This window comes from Myotis nattereri, assembly GCF_964212035.1.
Source record: "Myotis nattereri genome assembly, chromosome: 4".
NCBI lineage: Eukaryota > Metazoa > Chordata > Mammalia > Chiroptera > Vespertilionidae > Myotis > Myotis nattereri.
Genome location: NC_138079.1, coordinates 33,345,746 through 33,360,859, shown reverse-complemented (window position 1 = coordinate 33,360,859; position 15,114 = coordinate 33,345,746). Strand labels below are relative to the sequence as shown.

The 15,114-nt window shown below is 34.8% G+C and overlaps 1 protein-coding gene across 1 annotated transcript in view; it reads right to left on the bottom strand.

Annotated features, from left to right (window-relative positions):
• Positions 1-1,890: 1,890 nt before the first annotated feature.
• Positions 1,891-15,114, bottom strand: part of RNF180 (ring finger protein 180) — a 93,808-nt gene continuing 80,584 nt past the window's right edge. The window contains exon 7 of the mRNA XM_081089107.1: positions 1,891-2,943. Coding sequence (XP_080945233.1) covers positions 2,744-2,943 — 200 coding nt within the window. The 3' untranslated portion in view covers positions 1,891-2,743. The remainder of the gene's footprint in view (positions 2,944-15,114) is intronic.

Here is a 15,114-nt window from a genome sequence, read left to right as displayed (position 1 = left end):
GAAAATGGTTCCTTTTCAATTCCAGTTCTGTCTGGCTTCTCATAAGCCGGTAGCTCTAGGACATGTTGTACTTAATATTTCACAGCTGTGAATTCCATTTGCATAAGAATTTAAAATATTTTAAAGTAAAATGAGTTTATAATTTTCCACATTTACTTTTAATTTTAATATGCCAAATGATCTAATTCTCAGATCAAGTAATTAATCAATATGCATATAATCAATCCATTTAAAATGTCCCTTCAGACTATGCTTTATTTTTAAGGGTATTATATATAATACCATTAGTTAATATATATTAAATAAGTTATTTAATATAATATATATGTGTATGTATTATATACTAGAGGCCCAGTGCACGAATTCATGCACCAGTGGGGTCCCTTGGCCTGGCCTGCAGGATCAGGCCGAAACCGGTTCTCTGGCATCCCCCAAGGGGTCCTGGATTGCAAGAGGGCACAGGCTAGGCCAAAGGACCACACAGGTGCACAATTGAGGGCAGGGAGGGACACGGGAGGTTGACTACCTGGGGATGGGCCGTGGGAGGGCTCCAGGGCGTGTCCTGTCCATCTCGCTTAGTCCCGATCAGCCAGACCCCAGCAGCAAACTAACCTACCAGTTGGAGCATCTGCCCCATAGTTGATAGTGCATGTCATAGTGACTCGTTGACCAGTCAACTGCCCCCTGGTAGTCAGTGCATGTCATAGCGAGCAGTTGAGCAGCCTTAGCATATCATTAGCATGCTTTGATTGGTTGAACTGATGACCAGACACTTAGCATATTAGGCTTTTATTATATAGGATTTGTATTTAGTTTATAGATACAGATCTATAAACAAATATGGATTACTCACCTAATATTAGGAATCAACATTGTTATTCAGAGAAATATGCATATGTAATACTACTTATTTTATTTTACTTCATGTACAATTAAAATGAACTTTTTAAGTAATTAAGAAATTAATGAAGGCACATTTGCTAGAGCGTAGAAACCAGGAATTGCATGGGAACTAGCTGCAACAAACTTTATTTTAAAATTCTTTAAATATTGCTCTCCCTATGTGTTTTAAATTTTCAGCCCTAAGATATATTTTAGGAAGACAATATTTTCCCTTTTATCATACTATCTTTACATTGAGTAATAGAGATTCTATATATTCATTTTTAAGGTAATACTGAGCTTTGTTGACAACACTGTTTTAATATTAGTAACCTGTCACTAGACTGCAAGCATAATTTACATATTTTATTATGACATAAGAGCAAAATTGATGTTTTAAATTGTAGTTTTCTGCTTTGTGAATTTTATGATGTCTTATACACACTGTTTTCTTTCACAGATATAATATTAAACACAATACTAACAGTTTTAGAATAAAAATATGTGCCATGCTTTTATATTAGAACATCACATACTGTCATGTAAGTGCTTTTATTCAAATACAATCAGTAGAAAAAAAATACAGCCAGTAGTAAGTCATCAGGCCAGAATTTTCATAGACTGAACTATTGAAGCCTGATGCATCCCAATTTGCTTGGATGATGGTAGTATTTTTAGCGCCCTGAGAGATTCACCTATTGAGTATGTCTGTTAATGTCATATATTGCATTAACAGATGTATGACATTATCGTGTAGGAATGCTGGGTTAGTGGTTCCTAATAAAATCTTTTGTCCGAGGTTACACAAAGACCCCCTGAGTGACTGTGATAAATAAGCTTACTTCTCTGTGCTCCAGGTTTCACACTCTTAAAATTGGGATACTTGTGCCACTACCTTCCCACATGGGGACAGTAAAGATCTCCTATTTGTTTTTAATAAGGGAAAAACTAATTCCAAGGGTTACTGTAATAGGAAATAAAAATAAATTTCAGGTTTTCTTCTATAAATCTATTTCCACAATTCTTTATTCCAGACATTAAATCACATAACAATAAAATGTAAAAAACACTCTTTATTGCACATTTACTATATATTTGACAACCTTATAGTAAATGAACCATTAAGTTGATTATATTTTGGACATGCATTGCTGTTTTAGACTATTGAAAATCAGTCAAAAAAATTTTTAAATTTCTTTGGGTGAGTAATCTTGTAATTCAAAAAGTGTTAATATATATATCTCCAAGTTTCTATTGGTGTGAATTAGTCTCTTTTAATATTTACTATTCTCTTCTTATAATAATTTAAAATGTTGCACTAAAGCTACTCTTCAGTCTGTGAAAAAGGTATAGTCAGCTTTCTCAGTAATAGAAAGGGACTTTATTTGGGATGACTGGAAACCAAAACGGAATATACCCTGTTAGATTTAGTTCCAGAGACTATGGTTTATTTTTAATGCATATAATATTCCTGGGAATAAGTGGTGAATGACTAAATATTTTTTCTGATATCTATCCACATTATCATTTCATTTTGTATTTTTACTAGTTATAAGTGGAGGAAAACCTCAGTCTTTACAATGAAGATAAGTATAAAAGAGACACTGTAAAATTAGAGCCCACAAATCCTAAATGAAGAACTATTACATTCATAGTGCATTGTTGCTAAGAGCTAGACAGATAAAAGTTTAGTTTGTTACATGAAAAACATTAATAAGTTACTTATTCTCAGACTTTCTATAAACACTCACATTTTATATAATACAACATTATAAAATTTCAAAGCACACTTAAAAAATGTTTAAGTAATTGTTGTCTACATCATCTGTGATTGTTCAATTGTGGTAAGATGTGAAAATTCCTAAAACGGAAAGAAAAAATAGCAAAGAAAGCAGAAAACGATGAATCCAATGATCCAATTCACTGAATAAATATAGATGATCACCATATCCATGTCAAACCACCAACCGCGGCTATCATCCTCAAAATGCAGGTAATCCATTCTGTGTGCACCGTGTGGGAACTGCCTTCTTGTAACTGGAGCTGCACGTCTGTGGAAACCTAGAAGATGTATGAACATGTTAAAGTTCATTAAATTCAGGTATGTGATCGGAAAGGATGCTGCATTATGAACACAGGTACCATGAACTGAGCATACTGAAATTTCACTGAGTGGTTTTCCTATCCTGCTGGGAGCCAGTCCATGCTTGCTGTTTCAAGGGACCTGGCATATATGGCATACTGTTCTTAATATGTTTGCTCACCTTCTTGGCACTATGTGTTTTAACCAAGGTCTCTGAGAAAGGTTGTTTCCCCAGGTAGGGATTTTCCCCTGAAGTTAGGGAGGGAATAAAACCTCTTAACTAAGTGCCAGGCGGGTAATTAATCACTTTAACTACGAACAATCATGCTTAAGCTACATAATCTTTACTCCCTGGAATGGAGATAAGAAACGCCCTAACCTTTGTAATAGAGATTGATAGGATTGAATCAACTGGTATAAATACAGATGTAACAAGACAGCAAGAGACAGAGAGAGAGACAGAACCTAGGCACAGAACCTACACAGAACCTACAGACAGAAGAACTTCGCTGGAGAGAACATGGCAAAAGATCCTGGACTGAACCTGACTACAGAAATTGGCAAGAGAACCTGACTAGAACCTGGTGACTGAACCTGGCTGGAAAACCTGGACAGAACCTGGCTGGAGAACCTAGAGAGGGAACATGGCTACAGAACCTGGCTGGAGAACCTGGAGAACCTAGCAAGAGAACATGGACACAGAACCTGGCTGGAGATCCTAAGCAGAACCTCTCTGGAGATCCAGACAAGAACTTGGCTGGAGATCCTGGCTGGAGATCCTGGCTAGGCTGCTGATCAACTGAACACTGTCTCCATGTCCTTCCTTCTTCGCCGACTCCGTCCACACCTTTGGGGACCCCTGGACCTGCTGGGGTTGGACCCCAGCACTATCCCAGACAGTTTTTTTTAGTGGTAAGTAACTATGAGAAGTCTCTTTTAGTTAAGGGTTTTAAGGGTAGGGACAATAAATTATGAGCAAAGCTAAATTAGCTAATTAATTAAATAAAATTAGGAAAGCTAAAATAAAATGAACTTTAATTTTTTATAAATTTCTAATTATATATCTACTTATATGATGTGCCCTGACCAGGAATCAAGCCTGCAAACCTTTTTGGTGTATGGGATGATGCTTCAACCAACTGAACCACCTGCCTGGGCAATAAGTAGATATTTTAATATATCATTCCAACAATAGATTTCTATTGGAGTTAATGGAGAAGCTTCTTTACTAGGAATTCACTTTTACACAGATTTAACTACATCCTACTATCGGTGACAAACTGATAATAATTAGTTTGGTATTGTCATGGTTTAAAGAGTATTCACTATTATTAGTACATTTTAACTATGCTACTTTAAAGTAAATTACACAATAAAGACACATAATTCATACTTTTCTGGCTACATAATAGTGCAGTGAAAATCAAACTCTTCAAGCAATCAGGAAATTTGGATTCTTGTGCCAATATTATCCATACTCATTATCTGGTCAAGTCAAAATGGTGTCTCTGTATCTAATGAGCTGTTCATACGGCTTCCCCCATTTAATCTGTTAATGTGATGAATTCAAATAGGATTTTTTAAAAAAATGTTGAACACATTTTAAAAGATCTATTAAAGTTATGAATACAGTGATAGATTTTCCAACATTTTATCATTTGAGATGCTTGATCTAGGACAGTCTCAGATAATATGCTAATCACTTATTCCTTCATACCTAGGATAAACTCCATGTGCTTGTGATACTGGTTTTTATGCACCAGTGAATTCAGTTTTCTATATTTTTATGACATCTTTATGCCTATTTCTGTAAGGAAGATTAGTCTATAATTTGTTTTATGCTATTTTTGCCTGGTTTGTATGTCATGATTTTATTGGCTTCATAAAACATGTTGGCAATGAGGTGACAATTCTCCATGGATATCTCCATATCTTGCAAGCAGAGATACTGACTGCCTTTGTTCTGTATTGTTTTTGAGAATTATTTCTATAATAAATAGTCTTGGGAGATAGTATATCCCTCTGTGAAGGTTTGGTTTATAGCTTTAGAACAGCACAGTAAATGCCTGTTAGAAAATATTTGAGTTTTGTAAGCTAAGCGCTCTCCATGGTAATGCACTCTACCACATGTGTAGACAGCATCTGGCCCTATTGGTAAGACTCTATAAGAGGAGGGGTGCACATCACAAATGCTGCTGCTCTGGCTACTGCTGTGAGTAATAAACCATCCTGTCTCTGACCCACAAGTCTCATCTCGGGTCTTCTGCAAGCATCCATGCAATTGGAAGAATTAAAGAACCAGCCTTCCAGAATCTCAAACAGGTACCGCTGCCTCTCCATAAATTTTACTTTGTAAAAATAATTTATTTCACAATTTCTTTCATATCTGAGAAAAAACAAGGCTATGATTTATTTTCCCCAGAGAATATGGTCCAAATTTATATTTGCTATCAAAATCCATAAAATAACCTACATTATTTTGATTTTTTCAAAGACAGATTGTCAACAGCTATCTTGAGATATTCATTTTTGCAATTTTAGCAACTTGCACAGAGCTTATAGTGGGTATTCAACATGTGTTTGTTGAAAGGGTACCTGTATATAAAAGGATGTACTTAAGGGAATAATTATCATATTATCTGAGACTGTCAGAAATCAAGCCTCTCACGTGCATTTTCAGTAGGAACTGAATATTATAAAAATATTTGAGATACTATATATAATTTAGAGCCCTGACATCAGTATTGAAAAGGAGGTATGTCCTATCCTTCATGCAATGAAACAAAGGTTGAAATACGGTGTTATACTGCTCTGTATTCTTCAATTACATAAGAATTTTGGTGCCAAAAGTTGATTGATATAAGTAGGCCTTAGCAGAGGTGGAGTGATATTTTTGTAATCCCAGGTAAGTATAGAGTTACTTTGTTAATATGCTTGAAAACAATGCAAAATGGATTTTAAATTTCATCTTTATCTCCTATAACTTTAGGATTGCAGAGTCAAATATATATAAATTCTACAGAATTAAATTTTATATTGAATAAGTTAAATATGTTGCAGATTATTTATAATTCTATAACACTTAATTTTTAATATAGTTTATAAAATTATCAGGCTAAATTATAAAAATTTTAAATGTTTTGTTTCTGTAAACAGGCAGAAAAATCATTATTAAAAAACATTTTTATTGTAGTAAAATATATATAACAGAATTTACCATTTTAACCATTTTCAGTATACAATTTAGCGGCATTAATTACATTTACGAAGTTGTGCCACAATCATTACTATTTCAAAAAAATTTTTTTCATTACCGCGAAGAGAAACTCTCTAGCCATTAAGGGATAATGGCCCAATTCTCTACTCTCTCTAGTCTCTGGTACCCTCTAATCTACTCTCCGTTTCTATGACTTTGACTATTCTAGATATCTCATATAAGTGGATCAGACAATATTCATCCTTTGTGTCTGGCTTATTTCACTTAATGTTTTCAAGAGTCACTGATATTGCTGCACGTATCAGAACTTCATTCCTTTTTATGGTTGAGTATATTCCATTGTATATATGTACCACATTTGTTTATCCATTACTTTGTTACAGATATTTGGGTTGTTTCCATCTGTTGGCTGTGGTGAGTAATGCTGCAAAGAACATTGGCATACAAGTATTTGCCTGAGTCCCAGTTTTCAATTCTTTTGGGCATATCCTCATGAGTATAGCTGTTGATCATATGGTGATTTTATGTTTAGCTTTTTGAGGAAACTACACACTGTTTTCAGAGTGGGATGCATCATTTTACATCCTAACCAGAAATGACGAGGCTTCCATTTATCCACCAATGGACACTTCGGTTGTTTCATACCTTGGCTATTGTAAATAATGCTGCAATGAACATGAAAACACAGATATCTCTTCAAGATAATTTTTGTTTCCTTCAGCTACATATGCCCAGAAGTAGAATTGCTTTGGGAGCCTCCTTACTGTTCCCCCTAGTGCAGTGATGGCGAACCTTTTGAGCTCGGCGTGTCAGCATTTTGAAAAACCCTAACTTAACTCTGGTGCCGTGTCACATATAGAAATTTTTTGATATTTGCAACCATAGTAAAACAAAGACTTATATTTTTGATATTTATTTTATATATTTAAATGCCATTTAACAAAGAAAAATCAACCAAAAAATGAGTTCGTGTGTCACCTCTGACACGTGTGTCATAGGTTTGCCGTCACTGCCCTAGTGGGTGTACCAGTTTACATTCCCACCAAAAGTATACACAGGTTTCCTTTTTTCCGCATCCTCACCAGCATTTGTTATCTCTGTATTTTCAGAAAATTTGTTGTTAGTGTATAGAAACACTATGATTTTTGCATGTTCATTTTGTATCTTCCAACTTTGCTATATTGATTAGTTCAAAAATTGTTTTTGGTTGATTCTTTAGGATTTTCTACATTAAAAAAAAAACATGCTTTCGTAAATAGAGACAATTTTACTTTTTCCTTTCCCATTCTGATGCCTTTTATTTTTTTCTCAGACTTCACTCTGGTTAGGACTTCCAATATATGTTGAGTAAGAGTGGCAAGTGGGCACCCTTGTCCTATTCTTGATCTTAGAAGAAAAGCATTCATTACTGAGGATACAGGGTGGGGAAAAAGTAGGTTTACAGTGTGAGTATGCAAAATACAGTTTATTCCCTACAAATCACTGTGAACCTACTTTTGCCCCACCGTCTATTATTAGCTGTTGACTTGTCATATATGGCCTTCATTATGTTGAAGCATATTTCTCCTATACCTGCTTCGTTTTTATCATGAACAAATGTTGAATACTGACAAGTGCTTTTCCTGAGTCATTGAGATGATCTTATCATTCTCATTATTGTGATTTATCACACTGAATGATTTGCACATGTTGAACCATCTACGTACCCCAGAAAAATCTGACTTGATTAGGGTGAATGAGCCTTTTAATGAGCCACTGAATTTGGTATGCTAGTATTTTGTTGAGAATTTTTGAATCTATATTTATCAGGGATATTGGCCAGTAGTTTAATTTTCTTGTAATGTCCATATCTGGCCTTGTTATCAGGACAAATCAGCTTGAAAAGCCTCATATTTGGTTACCAGTTATTTGTATAATCTCCTTTTTATATTTATTAAATTGGAGTAACATTAGTCAACATGAACATATAGGTTTCAGGTGTGGGTTTGTATAACCTCTTTTAAAGTAAACTAGTAACTTTATTTTTTGTTCTGTGTGAAATCTTAGTAAATCTTATCACATAAGTAATGTAGAATAAAATGACTTGAAAGCATAATATGTACATATATATCAGAGTGAACTCAAAATTTCTAGTCATTTTAAAGAGACATCTTTTAAATTCTCTTTGGAATATTTTGAGAAATTATCCTTATGGCCTTCCATTTTCTCAGATCAGTAAAAAAGTAACAAAAAAAACCACCCCTGTGCCATATGTTATTGTGTTCTCTCTTTGCTATTTTAGGAAAAGGATATTTAAATGCAGTAATAAAGGAAAATTAATGGGATATAAACTAAATGTTTTCAGATATATTTTCAGATTATACCATAAAATCTTTAATTTATATATAACCTTACATTATTTGCAATTTACCTATAAAATATTTTAGAACTACAGTATAGATTTTAAGTGATAATGCAATATAGAATTGTTCACAAAACAGTAGTATCTAAAATTTCTCAACAAAACTTGAATTACTACAATACAATTTTAGAGAAGTTAAAACATGAACGTAGAGTACAACTTTGCTAATAAAAGCCACTTCATTGCCAGCATCGTTGTGAAGTTTGTTTGAAATATCCTAAACTGTTTTGGTTAATTATAACACAAGTCTGATACTGCTGGTGCAAGTAAATATTTTCATATTATCCTATTAATTTAGTGAGCCGATACTCTAATAACTGTTGGAATTTGTGGTCATACCTCTCATTTAATATTCACCTGTCTTAAGCAATAATAAATAAGTCTACTTCATGTACATTGTAAAAATGAAAGATGCGGGCAAGCTTTGGTATGTAAATTACAGCAGTAGCTCCACCAGTTGCCAAAAAAGACCTGGAACTTTCAAGCATATCCTTAGATTGTGAGTGTACTTGTCATGTCCCCAAGGGAGAGAAGTTGGGACTTCCTCTTCCTGGAACTTCTCTTCCTCTCTCAATACTTCCTTGATAACCCTCATTTAACAGATTTTTTAAGTATGACTTTTTTTTTAACAGACAATGGATTTAGTGCTTTAGATCTAATATTAAAGTGCTAAACACTTTGTGGTCTCCCAAATCCCATGACATTTTTCTTGGAGAGGTGGTGTTCTCAGCATATTGGCTAAACTCTAATTTGTGCAGATTTCTAATATTTGCACTGCAGTTTCAATTACACTTGTATTTGCTATCTAAGCCAAATGGATAACTGCTATGCACTATTAAACCATCACTGTACATTTCAGTGTAACATAAACACCATTCATCTCCTTTACTTATAACACTGTATTCTATCTGATTCATTCATTCTTTGTAGTAATTAAGATAGGTTACTGCCTGGAGTCAGAGAACAAATAAGAGACCTGTACCTTTACATCCAGAGTCCACACTTCTGTTACTTAGTCAACTCCCAGCCACTTCTCAATGAATCTTGGTACTTTGCCTACATAGTGGAATCTCCTGCGGAGCTTTACATCCTGCTCGTATTTGGAGCTCATCTCCTGAGGTTCTGATTTGAGAGGCCTGGGATATGACCAGGGCCTTTGGGATTCATTCGAGGTCATAAGTGTGAAACAACAGAAACTAATAGCCAGAACAGTGTGGCTTCCCAAACCAAAACAAAACCTTAGCTCTTCCCTCATGAAAAAAATAAAATTATCTGTGAACAAAATTGTTTATTTCAGAGGAGGTTTAATGCACTTTCTGCTAAAATGCAGCACACCAAGTCTAGGGTACATTTACTAGGTGTACCAGTTAATAATGGCAGATTTTGTAATCAAAGAAAACACGATAATTTCAAGAGAAACATCAAAAGTGCTTTATTCAAAGTAATGTCCATTGCTAGCTACACATTTCCTCCATCTTTCAGGTAATTTGTGGATTCTGTCCCAATAGAACTTTTCTTGTTTTGAGGCAAACCATTCAGAGACCCAATTTCCCACTTCTTCGTACATTTTGAAGTGCTGCTCAGAAAGTGCGTGTGCCATCAATCGGAACAAGTGGTAATCTGAAGGAGCAATGTCTGGTGAATACGGCAGGTGGGTTAATACTTCCGCAGGCAAGATCTTTTAACATGTTTTTAACTGGTTTTGAAGTGTGTGATGGTGCGTTATCATGAAGCAAAACTACTTTGCCGTGTCTTCTGGAACATTCTGGTCGTTTCATGATCACAGCGTGGTTCAAATTGATTATTTGTTGTCGGTAGTGATCAGTATTCATGGTTTCACCTGGTTTTAGAAGCTCATAATACACCACACCTTTCTGATCCCATCAAATGCAGAGCATTGTCTTCTTTCCGAAGTGATTTGGCCTTGCAGTCAATGTTGATGGTTGACCTGGATCAACCCATGACTTTGTGCGTTGGGGATTTTCAAAATAAATCCACTTTTCATCACTAGTCACAATTGGATGCAAAAAAGACTTTCTGTCGTGCCATTGAAGCAACATTTTACTGATGACTTCGGTTTTCCATTTGTCTTTCGTTCAGTTGATGTGGCACCCATTTTTCTTCCTTTAAAATCTTTCCCATTGCTTGTAAACTATCGGAAATTGTTTGCTGAGCAACATTTAATCTTTCTGCAAGTTGTTTTGAGTTTGTCATTCATCTTCACCCAATAATGCTTGTAATTGTTGGGCTTCAAACTTTTTCGGTTGACCTGGACGCTCTTTGTCTTTCACATCGAAATCATCACTTTTAAAGCGTTTAAACCAGCGTTCACAAGTATCTTGAGATGGAGCATGTTCACCATAAGCTTCCCACAAATGCTCTTTTTTGGGGCACGCAATTCGACATTTTTAAGCATAAAAATATCTATGATATTAACACCTTCAGCAAATTTGGCACATGAAGTTTTGAAGCTTGCTGTCAATACAACAAAACAGCATACATATCAAATCGCATATATATCAACATATGTGTAACTCCACTTTTGAAAAAAATTCGCATTATTAACTGGTACAACTAGTAAAAATCTCACTGACTTACCTCAAACTTTCTGGGAAGACAGATTTCTGGGTTATATTCAAACTCCTTCTGGTTGAGCATGTACTGTTTTGTTTTCTTTTCCATGTGGATATTCCTTCGTTTATACTGGGCATGTTTAAACTTGCAGAATCAATCTAACACCTTCAGGCAAATTAATGATGAAATAAAAACAATTCCCTAGGCTTTTACAAGAAATGGATGGATTTGTCCTAAATATATATATCAGACGCCAGCATTTTAACACGCATGTTTTAGTGCATGGAATATTAAATCATGACCCTCCCCCCATTTCTTTGACTTGAGTATATTTAGAAAAGAATTCAACAGCATGGAAGTTTTCTTTTTCATGTTTGTTTGTTTTTGGCAAAAAGATCTTAGTAAAATCTGCTAGCTTGTTTGCTTTATATATAATATTTTAATATTATAGGTATATTTATCTTTATATACTTATGTCATTTTTCTTTAGGGAACCAACTAACATGGCTGGAAATACATCAACTTGATACTGGTTACTGAGATGCAATTCCTGGAAATGTTAGACACTTCAGGGGAAAGAACTAAGATTCACAGAGCCATCAGTGCAACTAGTACCTGAGAAGAGATGTAAAGGGCTAGCTCACATTTACCTAGAGTATTTCCATTACTTTTCACATTACCCATTTTATGTAGAAATAGATAAATATGTATTTTAAGAAGAAAAAATTTAAAACACATCTGCATACTCATCAATATGAGACACTACTTGGTAGGGTGAGAAGGAATGAGTCCATGTGAGGTGAGCGAGCTCAATAGCTGAATGAATTCAGGAAGAGTTTATATGAGCTGCTTTGGCTAGAAAATCTAAAACAATGTCAAAATGTTTTGTTTTTGTGAAAAGAACACTAATTTTGTAGAGACAAAGGCATCTATGGAGATGTCTATTCTTTCCTATAAGATCCCCCTATGCACTTCTTCCGTCTACCAACCTTAGAATACTAAGCTGAACAGAAGCTCTCTTAGGGACACAATGAACATGGCATGGTATGTGGAGCAGTGTGGTATAACTATGAAAGTCACAATCCCAGTTTTCAAATATGATCCCAATTTTATATCATTTTTAAAGAAGATGATTCAATCAATATCCAATTAAATACAGTTAATTTCTTATGAAAAATAATTAGAAATAAAGAATAACAAAAATACTACATGGAATGTATAAAATCACTGAGGAAAATATATGGTTTTAAATAATTTTTTAAAAAGAGATAAAAATTAATCTAGAATGCCACTTTAATATGGTATAAAAAGGACAGAATAAATCCAAGGAGAATAGCAGAAAGGATTTAATGAAGAGCAGAAGTTATGAAATAGGAGAAAAAGATACAATTCAGTTAATTTAAAAAGTTGGTTATTTAAAAATAATATTGACAAGTATCTAGCAGGATCAGGAAAAAAAACAGGGCACGAGTAAATAAAACTACAAAGAGAATATAATTATAAATAAGAGGAGAGATAAAAATATACATTATAAAAAATTTTAACAAATTTTAAAACAAAAAATAAATATGAACAAATTCCTAACAAAAAGATAAATTATATAAACTGACTCAAGATGTTGACAAAGCAGAATATGAAAAAAGAGACAATCTTACTAATAAATACAGATGTAAAAGTCTCAAAAATGATTACATTGAGTTTATTCCAGAAATACAACAGCACTGTAACATTAGAAAACTGATTATAACCATGAAATGCTAAAACTATTTCAAAAAATTAAAAAAATTCATTCAACAAAAACTATTAGCAAACTGGGAATAAATGGAGCTTTCTTAAAACCTCCAAAACACACAGCAACAGTTCTACTAAATGATAAGTAAAAGCATTCCTTTTCAAGTCAGGGATGCCACCATCACTGTTTTTATGGAAAATCAAACAAAAGTCCTTGCTTAGAAAGTATAGCAAGAAAAAAGAGGAAAAAGTATGCATATTAGATTGAAATATACTAAAATTGTCTTTATTTACAGATATGATTGTCTTCGTTGAAAGCCTGCTAAACCCTATAGATAACATCACTAATCATCATGCATATCAAAACCACAATTACATACCACCTAACACCAGTCAGAATGGTTATCATAATATGAACAAATAAAATGTGTTGGTGAGGATGTGGAGAAATAGAATCCCTTATGCACTATTGGTCTGACTGAAAACTGGTGTGGCCACTATGGAAAACAGTATGGAGAGTCCTCAAAAAACTAAAGATAGATATAAGATATGACCCAACAATTCCACTTCTGGGCATTTATCAAAAGAAAATTAGAACACTAATTTGAAAAGATATATGCACTTCTATGTTCATTGCAGCATTATTTACAACACCCAAGATATGGAAGCAACCCAGGTGAACATCCACAGATGAAGGGGTAAAGAAGATCAAGAAAGCAGTTACAAAAGAGGCATCCAAAAAGCTGACATGCATTTAAAGGGGTTTCAAATTCATAGAGATCAGAAAAAAATGCAAAATAAAACAGTAATGATGTTCTTAATTCCCATTTTCTGCCAAATTTGTCATTTTCCATAGTTCTAATTTCTTCCCGACTTTCACACACTGTTAATTATACTGGTTATTTGGGAGAACTCTTGGCACTATGTAGTGAAGTTAATTATATTCATACTAGAGGCCCAGTGCACAAAAATTCGTGCACTCAGGGGGTCCCTCAGCCTGGCCTGTGCCCTCTCACAGTCTGGGACCCCTTGGGGCATGTCCACCTGCCGTCTTAGGCCCACTCCCCAGGGGATCAGGCCTAAGCTGGTATCCTTCTGGCAGCCCAGGAGCCCTTGGGGGATGTCTGACTGACGGCTCAGGCTCCTGGAAGGAGCGGGCCTAAGCCGTCAGTCAGACATCTTTAGTGCTGCTGAGGAGGCAGGAGAGGCTTCTGCCACCACCACAGAGCTCGCAGCCCTTAGCCTGGCTTGTGGCTAAGCAGAGCTCCCCCTGTGGGAGCTCACTGACCACCAGGGGGCAGCTCCTGCATTGAGCATCTGCCCCCTCGTGGTCAATACATGTCATAGTGAACGGTAGTCCCGATCAGTCCACTGTTAGGGTCAATTTGCATATTACCCTTTTATTATATAGGATTCTATGACCCAGACATTCTGCTCCTAAGTCTATACACCAAATAAATATTCACACGGTCCACACTACAGTATCATTAGTGTTATTTTAGTTGCAGGGAGTTGGAGGTATTTTGGATTCCAGTCAGTGAATAGAGAGGAAAAATGAGGTAGATACACACCTCAGAAGAGCATTAATTAGAACCCACAGATTAGAGGTACACATAGCCACCTGGATAGATCTAAAAGTCTAGTGCTAAGTGAAAAAGATAAGAAACAGGTTGGGAATCAAACCTTTTAAATCTCCCTTTCATACAAAACCAAAAAGAAAAAAAGAATTTTAAAATATAATAAAATAATAAAAAGGGAAGAAAATTAAAAACACAAACTTTCACAGCATGACAATTTAATCTGCAAACACAATATAACTATATACTATAATACCAGTGTGATACATATGGTAGATATAAAAAAATAAATAAAAAAATAAATAAATTAAGTGCAAAAAAAAAAAAAAATACCAGTGTGGCTCTGTTCTTTAAAAAGGATACAAAGGCAGGCTCAAGCAAAAACAAACCAAACCTCCCATTTCCATAAATTAAAAATATATGCACAAAAACCAATAGTACACATTATATAAGAATACAAACAGACGATAAATAAACCCAACCTCATGGAAAGTAGGACTGGGGGCAGTCTAGTGAGGATGGTATGCCGTAAGTGAAGAAGCAGGACAGGCACAACTCTCCCCCGTAACCAATGTTCAGAAAACAAGGAGAACAACAACACAGCAAGTACATGGGAATATCTCTAACCTAAAAATGTGTATGACATTTG